Source organism: Buceros rhinoceros, unplaced genomic scaffold (genome assembly GCF_000710305.1).
Source record: "Buceros rhinoceros silvestris isolate BGI_N320 unplaced genomic scaffold, ASM71030v1 scaffold12149, whole genome shotgun sequence".
NCBI lineage: Eukaryota > Metazoa > Chordata > Aves > Bucerotiformes > Bucerotidae > Buceros > Buceros rhinoceros.
In genome coordinates, this window is record NW_010430961.1 from 1 (window position 1) to 18,370 (window position 18,370).

The 18,370-nt window shown below is 38.3% G+C and overlaps 1 protein-coding gene across 1 annotated transcript in view; it reads left to right on the forward strand.

The window, feature by feature from the left end:
* Positions 1–7: 7 nt before the first annotated feature.
* LOC104499692 (H(+)/Cl(-) exchange transporter 3) overlaps positions 8–18,370 on the forward strand; it is a gene marked incomplete at its 3' end in the record, with an annotated part of 25,866 nt that continues 7,503 nt past the window's right edge. The window contains exons 1-5 of the mRNA XM_010143235.1: positions 8–74; positions 10,605–10,762; positions 15,088–15,187; positions 17,326–17,513; positions 18,192–18,314. Of these exons, the coding sequence (XP_010141537.1) occupies positions 10,619–10,762; positions 15,088–15,187; positions 17,326–17,513; positions 18,192–18,314 (555 nt within the window). The remainder of the gene's footprint in view (positions 75–10,604; positions 10,763–15,087; positions 15,188–17,325; positions 17,514–18,191; positions 18,315–18,370) is intronic.

Sequence of the window (18,370 nt, forward strand, 5' to 3'; positions counted from 1 at the left end):
CTCTTCTGATCCGTATCTGCCCTACGATGGCGGGGGAGGAGACGGCATTCCGCTCAGGGAGTTGCACAAACGAGGTATGCCGAATTTACGTGTGGGTTACTTGTTAGCGTATCTGTGCGTGTGAGGCTGCTGTGCGGATTTGAAGCGGAGGTATAAAGGCGTGTTGATAATGGCATTGCTTTGTTTTACCAGGCTGATGCCTTCTGCGGAGGGAGAATTCAGTTCTGGCTGGTTCCCGTGCTGTCAGTGATTGTTTTCTCTGTGGGCAGATTAGTCCTGCTTCACATCTCATCGGCTTCTGACTCCATCTTCGATATGTGGCAGTCTTCCCTTTCTCTCTCTCTTTTTTTAAAATACGTTTTTTAATCAATACAACCAGCTCATGCACTGGAAAAAAAAATTGTGACCATGACCGAATTGTCAAGCGTTTATTAAATATGCTATTTTCAGGTCTTTCGCTCGCTTGAATAGGAGCAGTGTTGTTTGTCCAGCTTTGAAGTTTCCTTATGTGCTTTTAAACTTGCCCATTTGTTGACGTCTTTGATACGTGGAGAGAAAGCTCCACAATTGTAATATGTCAGTTAAGCCAATATTGATGAGGTCTTAAGAAACTGGAGCTTTGTGTTAGGTTATTCACACTGTTGTTTGTAAGGAAGCAGATATAAAAAGAAAAGCAGGATTATCAATGTTCGGGAAAAAAATTTCTCTTTTGAGCTTACCTTTTTTTTCTTACTGCAAATTTAAAGCAGAATACCTTCTGTAAAGATATAGTTTTGTTCTGAGAGAAGCTGTAGTACAAATAAAGTTATGCCTTCACGTGAGAATAAGTCTTTTATTTCTTGGTTGGATTTGATGGTTACACTTTGTGTAAAACCTGTAAATGTGGCAAATTCTTACTTTGTTTAAATTAGCTAATCTAAAATTAGAAAGTTATAAACATTTCTGGCTGCTGGTGATGGCATTAGAGAGCAGGTAAGCTGTGAATGAAGATATGATTTACATAAGATTATTTTATTTTTCTGTCCATGTTATTGTTTCACCTTTTCTTGTAAACTCTTTATTTCTGTAAGTAAATTGGTCACATTTTTTATGATGTTCTGTGTTTTGGTAGTTCACATAAATGGATATTTGTTGTTTTATGATTGTTTGAATGTTTTTCAGCATGTGTTAAGAGTATCGACTTTCCTCTACCAATATCGTTATTCTATGACAAGTGCTGGATAGTTCTGCAAGTCAGGTGTTAGAAACACTTCTGAGAAATTGAGGATGATATTTTCTTAGGACATTTGCTAAGGGTGAATTTGAGGTCTTATCAGCGTATATAAGTACCTGAAGGGAAGGTGCAACATCAGGAAACAGTTTTTTACTGTCAGGGTGACTGAGCACTGCAACAGGCTGCCTAGAGACATTGTGAAATCTCTTTCCTTCGAGATACTCAACAGCTCTCTGGACATGGTCCTGGGAAATTTGCTCTCAGTGGCCCTGCTTGAGCAGGAGGTTGGACCAGATAACCTCCAGAGGTCCCTTCCGACCTCATCCTTCCTGTGTGTTCAGATTCATAGGTAGATTTAAAGATAAAAAGTGTAAAACAGCCCTAATATTACACTTTCAAATTCTGCAGATTGTAGTTAGACATTGAAATGCGATCACCTATATATTCCTGGAAATTGCCACATTTTAGTTGATTCTACAGAAAGTAGATACTTGCAGTGCAAAGTGGCATATTGCTATTAAACATACAGTTTCAAATACTGTAATGAAAACAGGCAGGGGTTCAACTAGGTGTTCCCTTTGTGGTGACACTGCTAGGACTCAGCAAGAGAATTCCCAGTTGTGACTTGTCCCTTCCAGAAGTTACATTGAATCTGTTAGGGCTTGTACTTCATATATTTTAATATTGTCTTTCAGATCCAGTGTTACTTGCTATAAAGCGAAGTGGCTTGCTATAGCGAGTTTAGATTAAAAACAAACAAACAAACAAAACCCCCAAAGAAATAAAAAATCCCAAACAACAACAAAACCCCAACAGTGTTACAGTAATCTCTTGCAAATCTTAATTTGTCAAGTGCATGTGACTCATAAGAAAATTGAGTCTCCAAAACAGTTTGTTCCATAGATTTCACCAAAATTTATGATTATTTCCTGCCATGTGACTCATAAGAAAATTGAGTCTCCAAAACAGTTTGTTCCATAGATTTCACCAAAATTTATGATTATTGCCTGCTGATTTACAGTAACGCAGTAATCTGTTACTGTTGTCTAGCTATCAAAGTAAGGCTTAGAATGCTAACAGACAAAACCAGAAATTCAGAGTCAGTTCTTGACACTTTTTTTTATCTGTGAGTCTAGAAAAGGAAACTGCCAAGTTTTTTTTTCCTTCTCAGGTAGATTTCAGAGCATTGCAATAATAGGCTAAGAGAAAATGGATAAGGTATTTGAGAAAACAAGTTTAAGCATTAAAGTCTGTGGAATTTTTTTTCCTTATTTACACTGACAGCTCTTCTGTCCTGCAGATTAATGTTCACATCATGCAAAACTGCTTCCTAACATCGAAGCATTTGTTGGACTAATTGACTGCAGTAGCTCACCCAAAGTGGCTCGACCTCAGCAATGATGAAATGACTTTAAATCATTAGGGGTGTTTGAGGTTTAATTATCAGCCTTTACTAATGTTCGATTAAGTCTGATCCGTTGGTTTGCAATAAGATGTTTTAATTTTTTTTCAGTGCAAATATGCTGTGAAACATCAAATGGAAAGATTTTAAAATGTATTTATTAATTATTGTGTTTATCTTTTAATGTGGATTACTTATCATGAACTCTTTGGAAAAAGTACAGATATTATCAAATGCTTCTTTTCAGGAGTTTAACTTTCTCTGTCTTGGGACTTCTCTCTATGTAGCACTAAATGCATTGTTCCAGACCTCCTTATCCTCCCTGATAAACTGAAGTAAAACTGCAGGAACACAGTTCACTTCTAGTCTCTTTGGTAACTAAAAGAGTTAAAAGTCCTAATTCTTTCCTCAGAAAGGGTTTTAAAGTCTAGCTGCAGGATTGCATATGTCATAAGTAACTGACATGTACACATTTTCATAGGAATATTTATATAATAAACGGTATTTATTAAAAAGCTGGAATATGGAAAGCATTCATTTTACCATGCTTTAAAATTTGAAGTCTGTGCAATAGCATAAAGAAATCTGAGCATGTGTAGTGGACAGGCTGCCAGTACCAAAACTTGAGCTCTAGCAAGCCTGAGGGTTGTTAACTCCATTCATTTTACTTGTTACATATACATAAACACCTCTTAGGTTTTAGATTTTGGAAGTTCTCAAGCAAAATTAATGAAATGCTGTTTCACTAAATCTGCAGTTGAGTCAGCATGTTCGACTTTGATGATTAAGAGAAGATACCATGAGATATAACTGCAGTAGGTAGTTACAGGTTATCTGCATGTGCTGGGTGACTAATGAAGTTTTCTCTTAGGTATGCTTTTCTCAATTTTGGAAGTAAATTTGGAGATGTTCTGAGACAGTAGAAAGCTAATGAACGAACTGTGATTGTGCCCTCCTTGGGTTCTGAATGTGGCCTGATTGGGATAATCATATTATGTCTGCTGCATCCTGGTTTTGCCCTGCAAAACGACGTATGACTAAGTAGCTCTTGCGTACATGCAACAGGAGTGCTTAGAAATCTGATTATCTAAATTTCTGGGTTTTTCTGACTCTTACTGCCTTGGCGTTGTTAGATGATAGTTACTTCCATTTTGTAATGTTTGCTTTATCTAACTTGATATATCTTTGTAGCTTTTCTTTTTCTCATCTCCTTCCTGTACTGTTTATCTTAAATATAAATTGTAAATTTAGTACTGTGGGGATCCGCGTAATTCCTGACTTCCGTATCTGAAGTCCTTATTCATTGTAGACATGACTAAATAAATATAGCCAATTCTGCCTTCAGTACTACAAGAAGTGAAATCTGTAATACAGATTCTTCCACCTAAAGTAAAAAACTAGAGCTGTTTATGTTCCGTTTTTTCATTATGCTCTACACATTGAGCAATACTTGACCTCAGCTTTGCTGCCTTCTCAGATCCCTGTGCATTTGCAGTCGATGCAGAAGTCTGGGTTGAGCTGGGGTGCTACTATTCAACTTTTATTTAACTCCTACTTTATTAAAGGTTGTTGGGGGGGGGGGTTGGCAGAAGAAATAGGGAGTATGGGATTATCACTCAGTACGTTGGTAAAGCATTTTATTTCTTTTCCCTGTTCTTCAAAGCTTGTTCTGAGTCTTCCTGTTACCACCTATCAGAATTTTCCAGATGATTTTTTTTCAGTTTGTGTATATATAGTTCTGTCATTTTCCTACGCATTTTGATTGCAATGCAGAGATCAATTTGTGCTTGTAAGACTTTGATGCAGTTTAGAAGAGCCAACTGAAGATACAGGCTGAAAATTCATAGTTACACACAAAGGGGAATGTATTACTTGATTACAAAGACTTTAAAATAATTAATCAACAGTGAATGATAGCACTCTGGTATGGCATGCTGTGATTCTGATATTTTAAAATTACTTCTAGCCAAGAAAAGACAATAGCGCTTAATGACTCTTCTTGAGTGGTTGCAGACAAATTTCAGTGAACTGACAATTGTGTCTTGTCTTTTTTTTTGTAATTGAAAGCCTCATATTTTGAGATCTGAATACGGAGACAAAAAGAAGCTGAAGCACTAACATGTATCTCGTGCATACAAATCTTTGTTACAAGTGGAAATGCATTCAGGGTGCTTCCCTGCCTCCATTCCCCTTGCCACCTAATACCCAAGGACACATGGGTGAAGCAAAGCCTTGGATTAGTATCTGGCCTCCGGAAAGCTACAGTCCCTGCTGATTTTAACACTCAGCGGGTTTGGATGGTCATGTCAGGGAGAGCTTATTCTAGCTTTTGCTGTAAACTGATTAGCTTCATTTTCACTCACAGAGGTGCTTTTTCACACTCACCCCACCCCCCCTTCCCTCCTTTCACGCTGCTCAGAGTTGCACAAATGAAACACATTGCACTGCTCTCAGCCAGGATGGCTGCTGAGGGGACTATCATCTAGTTGTGCTTTCTCTAGAAAAAGGAGGGTGTGACCAGCAGCAAACAAGTGTGTTCTTGCTTTAAGAGTTATCAGTTCCGTAGCTTGTATAGAAATACCTTTGAGAAATTGGGTCTTAATTTGTGCTTTCTCTAGAAAAAGGAGGGTGTGACCAGCAGCAAACAAGTGTATTCTTGCTTTAAGAGTTATCAGTTCCGTAGCTTGTATAGAAATACCTTTGAGAAATTGGGTCTTAATACTGTTCTGCCATTGACTCCAGTATTGATGTTATTTATCTGTTATGTTCACAACTGTGAAATATTTCTAAACAGCCACTTTTGGGAGTTTTGAGATCTGTGAAATGGATATTACTGTGTAGGGTCTGGATATTAATATTTATACAGATATTTTCAATTGTTTCCAGCAGAAGGACATAATTAAATCTAACAAGACCCCAAGAGTGCATTTATATATTTCAGTATAACTAGTCTTACGGTTTGTTGCTGTGAAAGGGGTTGAACTTGCTTGTTCGACATCTTTTCTCTCAGTTCTTGCTGGCCCTGTTTCTTCTCTGATGGCACAGAAGCTTGATTCCAGTTCAATGGCAGAATGTTTTGGGTTTGTTAGTTTTGTCTGCTTTGTTGGATTAGCATGTTTGCTTGCTTTACTATACAGTCAGATTCAAGGGTGACAGAGCTGATCAAAGGGTGAGAGTGGGATTGTGTGACCAGAACAGGAGGGAGAAAGATCTCCTGTTTGGGTGGCAGCTCAGCATTATTGTGTAATTACGTCCCGAGAGATACGTCTCATTTTATAAAATGGAGTGAGCTGATACATGCTTAGAGACAGCAGTGTAATTCGTGATGTGCATTCAGAAGATGTATATAATATGCTGTATAGCATATAGAAGGGGTCTTAAACCTTACCATAAAATTATATTCCCTTGTTAATTCTGATAGCCACACCTCCTTGAGTCTGTTCATGTCTCAGTTCTGTACTTTGTTCTCTGTGGAGGCTGTAGCTATGTGGATTTGTTCTCTAGGTGATAGTGGATTATTCAGATAATCACATAGTGGAGAACCACATAAAAATCTGTCGTGCACTATTTGATTATCCAGGATGCAGCATTTGTCTTAAATCTTCATTTTTCTCCTTATTTTTGTGAGAAAAGAAGGAACACTTGCACACAAGGAAAGAGTCAGGAAGGATTGTTGAATAGCTGTGCAGGAATCAGGAGCATCAACTATGTTGCAAAACCCCTTTCTTGTGTGGAACTCTATTTAGATAACCGTGAATAGCTCCCTTATTTCTTTACCTCAAGGTGTTTTAAGTGTAATTTCAGCAGTACTTTTAAATCCAGGAAATTGGAAACCACTCCCTCCTGAGAAGAGAGAACACCAAGAACTGAGAACCCAGGTCCACTAGCTCTTCATCTCTTCATACCAGGGACAGGACAGAAAAACCCTCAAGATCTTTATGATCTACTGGCTACTTGTTCCAGGAGATCTATGAAATGAAAAATGCAACAGTGTATGAATGTTGGCAATGCATGTTTTGATTTGTTAGTGTTTTAAAATGTTTTGATGTGAAAATTTTTAAAAATACCATAGTGAATAGGTGTGCTTGTGTTTTAAAGGTATTAGTCCTTGCTGTTTTGAATCTTTTTCTTTTTGAATGACTTAGCTAAAAACTTATCAGGTATTTTTCTACCAGAGATGATTGCTGAGCAAGGATTGTGCTGAAGGCTTGGAATTACGTGCACGGAAGGATAAAAGTCAACTGCCTTCCTAGAAGGTGGTTCAGGCAAGACCTACAGTGACTAAAGTAGCTAAAAGAGACAATCTTTCCTCTGAAGAAGCATGTTGCTTGTTATTGTCTAGAAGCTTACTGTCTGCGAGCTTGCAGTCTGGTTGCAGCAGCTCACTAGTTATGTGTTGAGAATACAGGATTGTTAATGACGCTGAATGAGAAGAGTGTGCTAATAAAGGGATGCCAGCTACCTACTTTTTCAAAGTACAACAGGATTGTGTTAAATTTGCTTTGTAAGGATTTCTGTGAGTTATCCTGAGCCTCCAGGAGGATCAGTATATTACTGTTTGCCTCCCTGTAGTAACATGTTAGTTTGGAGTAACTAATAATAGAAGTTCTGCCTGCCGCTTTTATCATCTGCTTCCCTGTCTAATAAAGCTTTAACCAAACTCATACGTAACGAAAGGGAGGCTTGACTTTCTTTACAGCTGCAGAATGGCTCAGTTGTGTGCATACAGAAAATGGAGGTGTTCCTCTAACGTAGCTAGAGGCTGTGCCTCTGTACCTTGCATGCTAAGTGCTTGTTGTGGTTTCTGAGACTAAGGCTGCTTGTATTTTGATGAAAAACATGTACATTGAGTTGCAGCCTGAGAAGGAGTCTTATAGCTTCAGGACTGGGAAGGGGAGGAAGGAAAGGGAAATACTTTGTGAACATTGGGCATGTCCAGAAGGCTAGGTTTGCTAAATGCTGCAGTTTATCATGGTAAGGGGAATTTTGTGCTTGGAGGTTAGAATGTTGCGATGAAAAAACTATCCTTAATAACACTTCGATGAAACTGGCAGTAAATGATGAGAAGTTGCGTGTGTTTGTGCTGATGAGAATCATTACTGTCATAGCTGGAAGGAGCTTCTTACTGTGTGAAATGCTAGAAGAGGGAGGGAAGAAAAGGAAGTGGAAGTCTGGGAAAGTATTGAGTATTGGTAAAAGTATATTTCTCCAATTTCTTCTTTGGAATAGTTATATGCGACATGGATCATAATACTAGCTGGCAAATATACTCTCCCATTGCTGTGAGACTTATGTATCTTTGATACAGAGCATCAGATTTTGTGCAGTTGTCTCCTTCATGGCCCTCTATGGGGCAGCCTTTCTACCACACACTAAAGCAGAGTATCACTGCTGCCTGTTTCTCAGTTGGTACAAGATCATAGCTATTCAGCTGCATCAGATGTCCACGCCAGCTCTATATCAGCTTCGCATCTTGTTCTGTGTCTCTTCCCCATCATGCAATAATAATTTATATTCCATTATTTGGTGTGCCAGCAAATGCTGGCAAAGTACGAACCTGACAGTTTCAGTGGGGTTTTTAATGTATCCAGGCAATGACCATTCTTTGTAGTCTACTGAAGTTCTGCTTACGCTCTGGTGCAGTGAGTATGGTGCCATCCCTGGTACTTTCCCTGGAGAGAATTCTAAATCGGCACATTGTGATATGCATAAAATCATCTGTTATTTTTGTTACACATTTATAACTCTCAGCTATCCTTTGCCTTGTGTGGTATAGAATTGCATGCTTCTTATAGCTTGATATTGCTTTCTATAAAGCAGGACATAAAACCAGCTCACTCAGGGCAAGGACAAGTTTTTCCTACCATGATTGCATAGGTTCTGGAAACTGCTTGATCACATTGTAACTTTGTAGGAGATTAATAATTAAACTGTGGCTGAATTTAATTTATGTCTGCTTGCTTTGCAAAGGAGGTTATTTAATGTAAAAATAAGATTTTCGTAATTATTCTGTTGTTTTAATTTTGAGAACTGAACTAATCATTACAGTGTGAATTTTATTACTACTTCTTGCACAGGATTGGCTTGCCCTTTCAGCTTGCCAGATATGTATCTTAGATTTCCTTTCTAGTTACGAGAATTGGAAATGGCAAGAGATTTTAGTTCCTTATCCTAAAGCAAGGTTTTCACTCACCTCTACTATCAAATCTGATTTAATTGTTGTTTTTAGCCTTTTATTAATGGAAGCATAGGTAATGCTTCTTTGCATCTGCTTTAAGAGAGACTAGCTGTAGCTTTGGGAAGAGATAGATGGGTTTTAGCTGTGGTGAATAGATGAGGGGAAATTTAATACACCATAAAAAAAAGTATTTAATAACAATGTAATATGGGGGAAAAAAGTATTGAGAAAGATGGCAGCTGTGCTACCGTGAGAGGAATGGTATTGGCATTGTTGGGGAGTTGTCTCCTGCATTTGCATTCTCTTCTTTAAGATTAAAAAATGAAACAAAACACTAATATTTTTATGGAGTTTTATAGTAGGCATAAACGAGACCTCTCAAGCAATAGATGGCTGAGGCACACCTTTGGATCTGAGTGTAATGCGTGGTGTCTCACTGCTTCTGACATATCTCAGACTTCACAAACTTAAAGGGAAAAGGCACATCTTGCCTATCTATAAATTTAATTGCCAGTTGTTGGTGATGAAAGCTGGGGCTGATGAACTTGGTGTTTGTAGCATTTGGAAGTTTAAAGGTAGGCCCTTTGAAAACTTTTTTTTCTCTCTCTTAATTTAAGTTGGCAGCTTTTGCTGGCAACATCAAGAAGCTGAGCGTGCAATTAAAAAATAAATAAATAAAAGCAAACAAGAAAACCAATCTCAAAACCTGCCCAATCATCCCAGTGTCAGTCTAGTGAAATGAGTTCTAGTGCCTGTCTGAACTGATAGAAGTCTTGACCAACTTGGACCTACATCTTTAAGAGCAGAGATTATTGTGGGATGCCTTATGCTGTTGGTCGGATTATCTTGTTCATAGTCAAATAAGTGAGAGTAATCACTCTTTAAATTATTGTCTATATTAGCCTCATTATGAGTGCTCCCTTTATAGCAATTACTGTTGCAAAAGCATTTCATGTTGGGTGGACAAATGGTGGCCATGCATCAGAAAATTTTACTTGGGGTCTGTAAGTACACTGCAGGAACTAAAAATCCAAGGTACTACATAATAGATGAGATTAAACTTTCTTGATCACTTGTGAAGAGGGAAAAATTATCAGTACTCCTCTTGCTCCTCTTCTTCTGATCACTGAAAGAAATACTGTTGGGGATCTTGCTATGCAAGCTGCTTGTGAAGGAACTAGTTAGGGGATGACAAATTAGCAGTTGACATTTTCTTTATACATTATTTCCAACTCTTCATGACTGAGGGCTGTTCTGTGAATTACCCAAAACAAATATTTGCTTGACTTTCTGTTACTTTTTAGCTGCACTGATAATCTGTTGATAATGTTTTAGGTTTGTTTTAGAAATGTAGGAGAGATTGGTAATTAATGTTACGTATATTTTAAAGTAACTGGCAGCTTATGGAAGTGCTCTGAACTTTCTGTATAATCATCTGGCTTTGTTTTCTTCTTTGTTAGATTTTCCTCTGGTAGTTTGTAAACTGAAATCAAGTTCAGGCTAAATATGTGTCAAAGCTGCTAATTTTTTCTGCTTAGTTCTACTGAAGTTTCTCGAGTCTGCATACAAAACAACAGAAATTTGACTTGTGCATGAGTATTTAACCAATGAAAATAAAAAGTCACTTGTACAAATTAACCTACAGAAAAAAGTAGTGTCATGCAACATTGAGAGTCCTAAATTAAGTTTAATATGTGTATTATGGGAAGCGTGTTTACTTGTGCAGAAATTTTATGTGCTGTAGTGTTATAAACGTTAGCATACCTCGTTTACTGCAGAATTAATTGATTCCTGTCTTTCCTCTGCCGCAGGAACTCATTATACAATGACAAATGGAGGAAGTATCAACAGTTCCACACATTTACTGGATCTTCTGGATGAACCAATTCCTGGAGTAGGAACATATGATGACTTCCATACCATCGACTGGGTTCGGGAGAAGTGCAAAGACAGAGAAAGGCATAGACGGGTACTTGAGATAAAGAACAATACTTGGAAAACATTTTTTGATGGATGTTGGAATTAAGGTCTGATCTAATAACACATACAGGAGTAACTAGGAATAACATATACCAGAGTAGCTGGAAAGCTGCCCAGCAGAAAAGCACCTGTGGGTGCTGGTCGACAGCCGGCTGAATATTGAGCCAGCAGTGTGACCAGGTGGCCAAGAAGGCCAGTGGCATCCTGGCTTGTATCAGAAACAGTGTGGCCAGCAGGAGCAGGGAAGTGATTGTCCCTGCTGTGCTTGGCACTAATGAGGCCACACCTTGAGTACTGTGTCCAGTTTTGGGCCCCTCACTTGAAGAAGGACGTTGAGGTGCTGGAGCATGTTCAGAGAAGGGCAACGAAGCTGGTGAAGGGTTTAGAGAACTTATCTTATGAGGAGTGGCTGAGGGAACTGGGGTTGTTTAGTCTGGAGAAGAGGAGGCTCAGGGGAGACCTTGTCACTCTTTACAACTACCTGAAAAGAGGTTGTAGTGAGGTGGGGATCGGTCTGTTCACTGAATGAGAGGACGAGAGGAAATGGCCTTAAGTTGCAGCAGGGGAAATTTAGGTTGGATATCAGGAAAAATTTCTTGACACAGAGGGTCGTTAAGCTTTGGAACAGGCTGCCCAGGGAGGTGGTGGAGTCTCCTTCTATGGAAGTGTTTAAAAGACATGTGGGTGTGGTGCTGAGGGACATAGTTTAGGGACCCTGACAGTGCAGGGTGCGCAGTTGGACTCGGGGATCTTAAAGGTCTCTTCCAACCAGATGATTCTGTGATTCTGTGATACAAATATGTGCATACTTTAAATTTGTAAGTAGTTACAATAATAGAAATACTTGAATGCAGTTAAAAAGCACCTTTTCATTGATACCTGTGGTCCTGCTGCAACAGTATTGTAACTTGGAAAGGAAACAGTTATTTGATGAAGTGGGAAGGGTTCCCCATCACCCAAATGACGTTTTCACAGGACCGCCTTTCTCTCATGCTGGTATATGTAAGGCTATATTCCAGTGTAGATATATTTGTAATAGTACAATATTACTTTGTGGTGATACTTGTACAGAAAAGTGTGCACTGATGTCTGTTGCTTTTATACTGCCACAAGTGTATCTGTGCTACTGCTATATAGTGCTGTGGTTGTTTGGATTACAGAAAGTGAAAATTCTCTTACCTAAAACACATCAGTCATAGATGCTTAACAAAAAAAGTAGTCTCGATGTGCTGTAAATGTCCTTTCCACTCCCCCATCACACAACTTGCTTTTTACCTCTTCTCTGTTGGTTTCTTCAGAAGATCCTCAAAGTTCAGGCCATTCTTCTTTATCAGTGTGCTCTGCAACAAGTTCTTCCATAAAATAGGCTCAAGTTATGTTAGTCAGCGACATGCTAGATTCTGTCATTCATGTAATAGACTTGCTCAGTAGCATTCTAGGAGGAAATGCGTTATTTAGAGCCTTACCACCAAACTTTTGGGATTCTTTTATTAATTAAGCTTAAAAACAGAACAGATTTGGACATATGATTTCTCCTAAAATATTAATCAAAATGAATAGTTAAAAATTAATTGTAATAGTGTGGGAGAGGTACATGTACAACACCGCAGTGTTATTCACCTTTCTTTGCAAACACCATTTTTAACTTTCTGGAAGCAAATGTAGGATGTATACGCTGATTTGCTTGCCATGGATAAAAAAAAAATCTTACACTAGTTTAAAAAGCAAAATACCAACAATTACACTATCTAGTGCTTTTTTAAGGAAAAGAGATGCTTGGACAGTGGATCTGAGAACATGTACCTTGTTTGAATACTTCTAATGCGAAGTAAGAAGGTGTTTTCCATGTAATACTCCATCTCATAATTCAGTGTCTGTTAGCTAACCCAATGCTGTCTTTACACTGCAGACGTGTAGCTTAGTGTCCAGTAGATATGCCGTTGGATAGAGTGCTGGCCTTGACCAAATCTTGGCATGGCAGATCACCTAGAAATAGTCTTACAGCTGTTACTCACTTTAATGTATGAAACTAGAAAAGTCAGAGAAGACAGGTCACAGTTCATAGTCACAGAACTACTGTGAAATTTATAAATATGCCCTGAATAATAGGAGACTGTCTGGCCATGTAGAGAGAAGGAATGAGTACTGGTTCATGGTGGTTTAGAAAGACGTGCTGCTATAGGTTTAACTTTTTTATTAAAATAAAGTTTGAGTATCTCAGAAATGTTTCATCATTCTTGGCTTGACTTCGCGAACGAAGATCTGGGAAGGGCTTTTCCCACGCTCACTGCAAGCGATGAGTGCACCCTTCGGGCCTGCGCGGTGGATTTTTTAGGTGAGGCACCAGCGTGCGCGGAACTGGCTCCACCCTTTACACCTGAGGTTCATCTGCCAGGGCCTAGCGAGCCTGGACGGTGACAGCGAAGTCCTCAGGTCGTAGGTTTGGTTAGAGTGTCCTTCTCTTAGATGATGGATGCCTTACAGGGCTAAACGAGCTCCATCTGCCCAGGTTTGGAGTCAGAGTTGTCCTTCTCCTAGGATGGCTGCCCGAAGGCTAGTGAGCCCATCCTGCCCGTGGACACACTGTGTCTGACCCTTCAGCTGAGACCTGTCTGGCCTGGGAGACCCCACCGGAGGCACATGCCACCACCAGCAGAGCTCTCAACCTCACAAGGGCACGCAAGCTCCTTCCCCACGACAAGGAGGTGTCATGAAAGAGAGGACATGTAGAGGAAATAATAAAACATACTTATTTGCTTTAGGGGTGGTATTTTTTTCTAGATATCCTTGTCTAGTACTGTGCTTTCTTGGTTTGATTGTTTGGTGTGGGGATTTTTGGTTTTGTTTTTTGCTGTTTGTTGCACATGCTTTCTCCCTCCTTTTACAGTTTGTAAAAGGTCGTAAGATCAGGATTCAATTATGTAATGAAGGTTTAATCATAAAACAAGTTATGCATAGATTTCAGCTAAGTACACAAAGAAAAGTAAACAAGGTTAAAAAAAGAATTACAATTTTTTCAGTACAATAACTTTAGATGTCATTAATGATAGTTGTCTAGAAGTATTATGGGGTAGTTATCCAGTTCTTGGTTTTATTTTATGTGATTTTTAGTCTACAGATAAAAGAAAGTCATTTGTATATGAAATAGAAGTTTAGGAATTTAAATTGTATGGAATAGCTTGTTAGCAGTACACAAACACTTTATTTGTGGTTCCACAAAAATAATTTAAGATTTAGGAGAGGAATAACTTTACAATTACATGTTTTACATGTGCCTCATAGAAAGTATTAATTTATCCTAATAATGCATTTACTGGGTTTAAGTTCTTTAAATTAGCAAATTTGCTTTCTCAGTTGTTTCATATCTGAATAACTAAGCTGATTTATTGATGTGTCAAGGGATAGGGCGGGGCTGGCCACTAGAGGAATGACAGATGCTCTCTATTAACCCCTCTCCCTGCCCAAAGGGGAAGAGAAAGGGAATAAGGGAGAGAGAGTTATGGATTCAAAAAGAAAACTGAAACTGCTTTAATGAAAATAATAACAATGAAATTAAATATATACCAAACCTATATCAAACCTAACACATACACACATCCTCCAATGGCAATTATGTCACTGTTAGCACTGATGCTGTGGGCAGACAGTCTGGGAACTCCCAGCAGACTTGGCAGCAGATGGGAACCAAATTCAGCAGCTGGATTCTGGAACTGGATTCGGGAATACACAGACTGGGATCGAAGGCAGAACAGGCAGACTCCTCCCTGGATCCTGGCTGTTGAAGAAGTGAGAAAAAGACCGGACCCTAGTGATCCTTCAGCTTTATATCGAATATGATGTTTATGGGATGGAACATCTTGTTGGTCAGTTCAGGGTCACCTGTCCTGTCTGTTCATCCCCACAAGTGCAGCCTCTCACTTACTGCACCTCCACCGTGGCACACAGGGTTTAGCAGTGACCTTGGTCTGCACAGGAGCAAGTATAAGCCAGAGCCTTTCTGGAGACCAGCCCCTGGTAGTGACTGTAAACATCAAGCGTTATCACTGCTAGAAGCAGACACTGTCTGTGAAAATACGCTGTTAACTTATAAGAGACTTGGCTGAAAAGCAAAATACTGAACAGAATGAGTTTTGTTCTGACTCAAATCAAGGACACAATGTAAAGCACTAAATACAAGGAGAATGCTTGTAGTTTAAAGCGAAGGTGTATTTACCTGCAGCTTGCATCGTGCAGTTTGTATGTCATACTTAATTTTTTTCTCCTATTCATATTACAGAAGCACATACAATTATACATAATGATTCCTCTTTGCAGATTAACAGCAAGAAGAAAGAATCAGCATGGGAGATGACAAAAAGTTTGTATGATGCGTGGTCAGGATGGCTAGTTGTCACACTAACTGGTTTGGCATCAGGTAAATAAAAAACCAGAGGATTTCTTTCTTACATTTGTCAGCTAGTTACTGTGCTCTCCGTTTGTGTGTTATCCACCAACCTGGGCAAGAGCTGATTCAGACTACTAGCATAATTCCACGAGGGAAGGAAAAGACTGACTATCTTGATTTACAAGCTTTAGTGTTTTGATGGGGCGTTTACTAATGAAATTGAAAACAAAATCTTTGCTGAATTTAGTGAGAGTTTCTCAGAGTTATTGAACTTCTACCTACTAAACTATCAGTGTTCTTTAATTGTGTGATTGAGATTGGCGGTTTCCCTTTCTATTAAATTTTGTGTTTCTCCTATAGGATTTCTTGTGCATTAATTGATTGCGATATACGTCTTTTCTGCTATGAATTTGTTTTGTTTTGCTAGAAACTTTACTGAACCCACTTGCTTATGCCATATGGCCAAAAAATAGCTCTTGTACATGTATAGTTTTGGTAAACACACTTCCTTGTAAAGCGTGTGGTCATATGTGAGTGATCTATATATAAGTTTATGTCATACCTTTCTAGAGGTTGTTATACAGAAAATAGTGGCTTTAACAGGTGGAATTTGTTGGCCTCTACTTTGGCTCTGTCTTTTCAATGTCTTTTAGGATAAGTTTTGCTCCTAAAATCAGCTGATAGTTTGTGACCCCGCTGTTACGCAGTGCTGCTTTCCATCAGCATAGTCAGGAGTGACCAATGTGTGCAGGAGTGAGAAGTCACAAACTTTGTGCCTGGTTTTTCAAAAAAATAATTCAAACAGAGATCTTAGATTAAATGGTAGGAAAATTGGCTTAGTTGCAGAGTATGGCTGCGTATGTTAAAAAGTCATGGTAACTGCATAATTACTGGTTAATCACTTTCACAAATCACATTGAAATTAATATATATGTAAAGTTTGTAGCGTATTTATACACCTCTGAATGTACAAACTAGGAGGTATAATTACTGGAAATTGCTTGTGATAGTTTGGGTGGGAACGTGCAGCGTTGTGTTTCCACCCCCCAAACTGTTGTCTATATTAAAATTGCTTTAATATGTTTCTGAGCAACAAAGTGAGTAAATTCCGGTCCTGAACATTCCTGGGTGTTTTAGTTTCCACTGCTTTCTGTTGTATGTGTCTAGCGAATCTTAAATAGTAAAGCCTTGATTTCAGTCATAGGAAGATCTTGCATTAATCTATTTTTAATGAATTTGGTTGAAAAAGTTTTTCTAGTGAAATACTGACTTTGACTCTGGTTAGCCCAGGATCTCAGACTGAGGGTCCTTCAAGATTAGTAAATATAAATTAGCAAATTGGAGGTGTGGCTGTCTCTAGACAGCTATTTCTAGTAGTGATTCATACCTTAAAAATACTAAATTGTAACTAATTAATAGTTGTACATGTCCCCAAAAATATTGACTGTAGAAGTAGTTTTTCAGTATACTGCTACCATGAAAAACTATTTTGCTTTTGTGAAATAAAGGGGTTTCTAAATTATTTTTTTAAAGTCCTTAGAAGCAATTTCCCAAGTAATGCCTATCTTTTAAGGACTCTGCAGCAATTTTTCTGCACGTAGTTAGGACATAGAACCACTTTTAAGCTTTGAGTTTGTGAACTGCTTAGTATCTGTAATGTTTGTTACCTGCAGTAGGAATTTTACTTGCTCATCATGTTACAGAATTAAGTAATTTTGTGTATAGATCACATGATTGTCATTAGGGTTTATTTGGTGTTTTATTTACGTTATTCTAAAACTGTTGTTGGCAAGGTGAGAATGATTTCAGTTTGGTTTTAGTTTTGTCAGAAGGTCTGGTTTTTTTATCATGAATGTATTAGTCCTCTTTTGAGTCTTAACTCCTTAGTTTCAGTGGACTGTTGAAGAACTGTGGCATAGGAAAAAAAAAGCCCAAAGAGATGCATTTAGCTTCAGAAGTATACAAGCTACTAGATTCTTGGCAAATAATGAACTTAACTGTTGCAAATAGGATATATGCCTAAAAATCAGTAATATTTAAAATGTTTTTTCTTTAGGTTTTCTGTAATTTCATTTTACATCAGTTAATACCAGCACATTTCTTCATTTTAGCTTGTGTATGTTATTCTTATTTACCAGAACAATAATGCAAACCTGTTCCTATGACAGGGGCCTTGGCAGGATTAATTGACATTGCTGCTGACTGGATGACTGACTTAAAGGAAGGCATTTGCCTTAGTGCTTTGTGGTTTAACCATGAACAGTGTTGTTGGGGTTCAAATGAGACCACATTTGAAGAGAGAGATAAATGTCCGCAGTGGAAAACATGGGCAGAACTAATAATTGGGCAGGCAGAAGTAAGTATATACCTATTCTTTGATGATCTTGCTCAACAGTCCAACTGAACTTGGAAGGACAATAGCGGTCTTAAGGTTAGGGTACTAAACACAGATTTGGGTTGTCCTGTCTGCTCCATTTTTTCAGCATTTGAATTGATTAATAGGATATAGTGTAATAAATGTGCATTTCACACATTGCAGGGGGGCTTGGAGTGTTGCAGATGTGAGGAAGTTATGAGAGTATAGACCTGTTAATTACACAAGAATTTCTATTCTTGATCATAGATATACATGAAAAAATAATAAGGAAATCTGTGGTGTTTTCCAATAACTAAGAATAGATTGGTTTTGTTTCTTCCACCACAGAATTTTTAAATAAAGATTTATTTGGTGTCCAGTAGATCTTAGCAGCTAGTAGCTATTATAAAAAAATACCTGCTGTATGGGGTTTTTTTACTCTTTTTAAGATAAAGCGTAAGAACACTTTCTCTGGGTTATATGAGATGTGGGTTACACCTGATGTGCAGGTGTCATGACTTCATACTTTTCAAACAAAACTCTCTTAGCTTGGTAATAATTGCCGTCCCTCAAAATGTGTGCATAATTATATTTGCAGCAAAAGTACACTTGGATTATTTAAAATAATGATTTGCTCCCACATCTAATTTATATTCTGACATTGTTTTTTGTTTTTAGGGTCCAGGTTCATACATAATGAACTACATAATGTACATTTTCTGGGCTCTGAGCTTTGCCTTCTTAGCAGTTTCTCTGGTGAAGGTATTTGCTCCCTATGCCTGTGGCTCAGGGATACCTGAGGTGAGTCTAACATGTATATATATATATAAAATAGATGTTTTGTATTTATGGGAAAA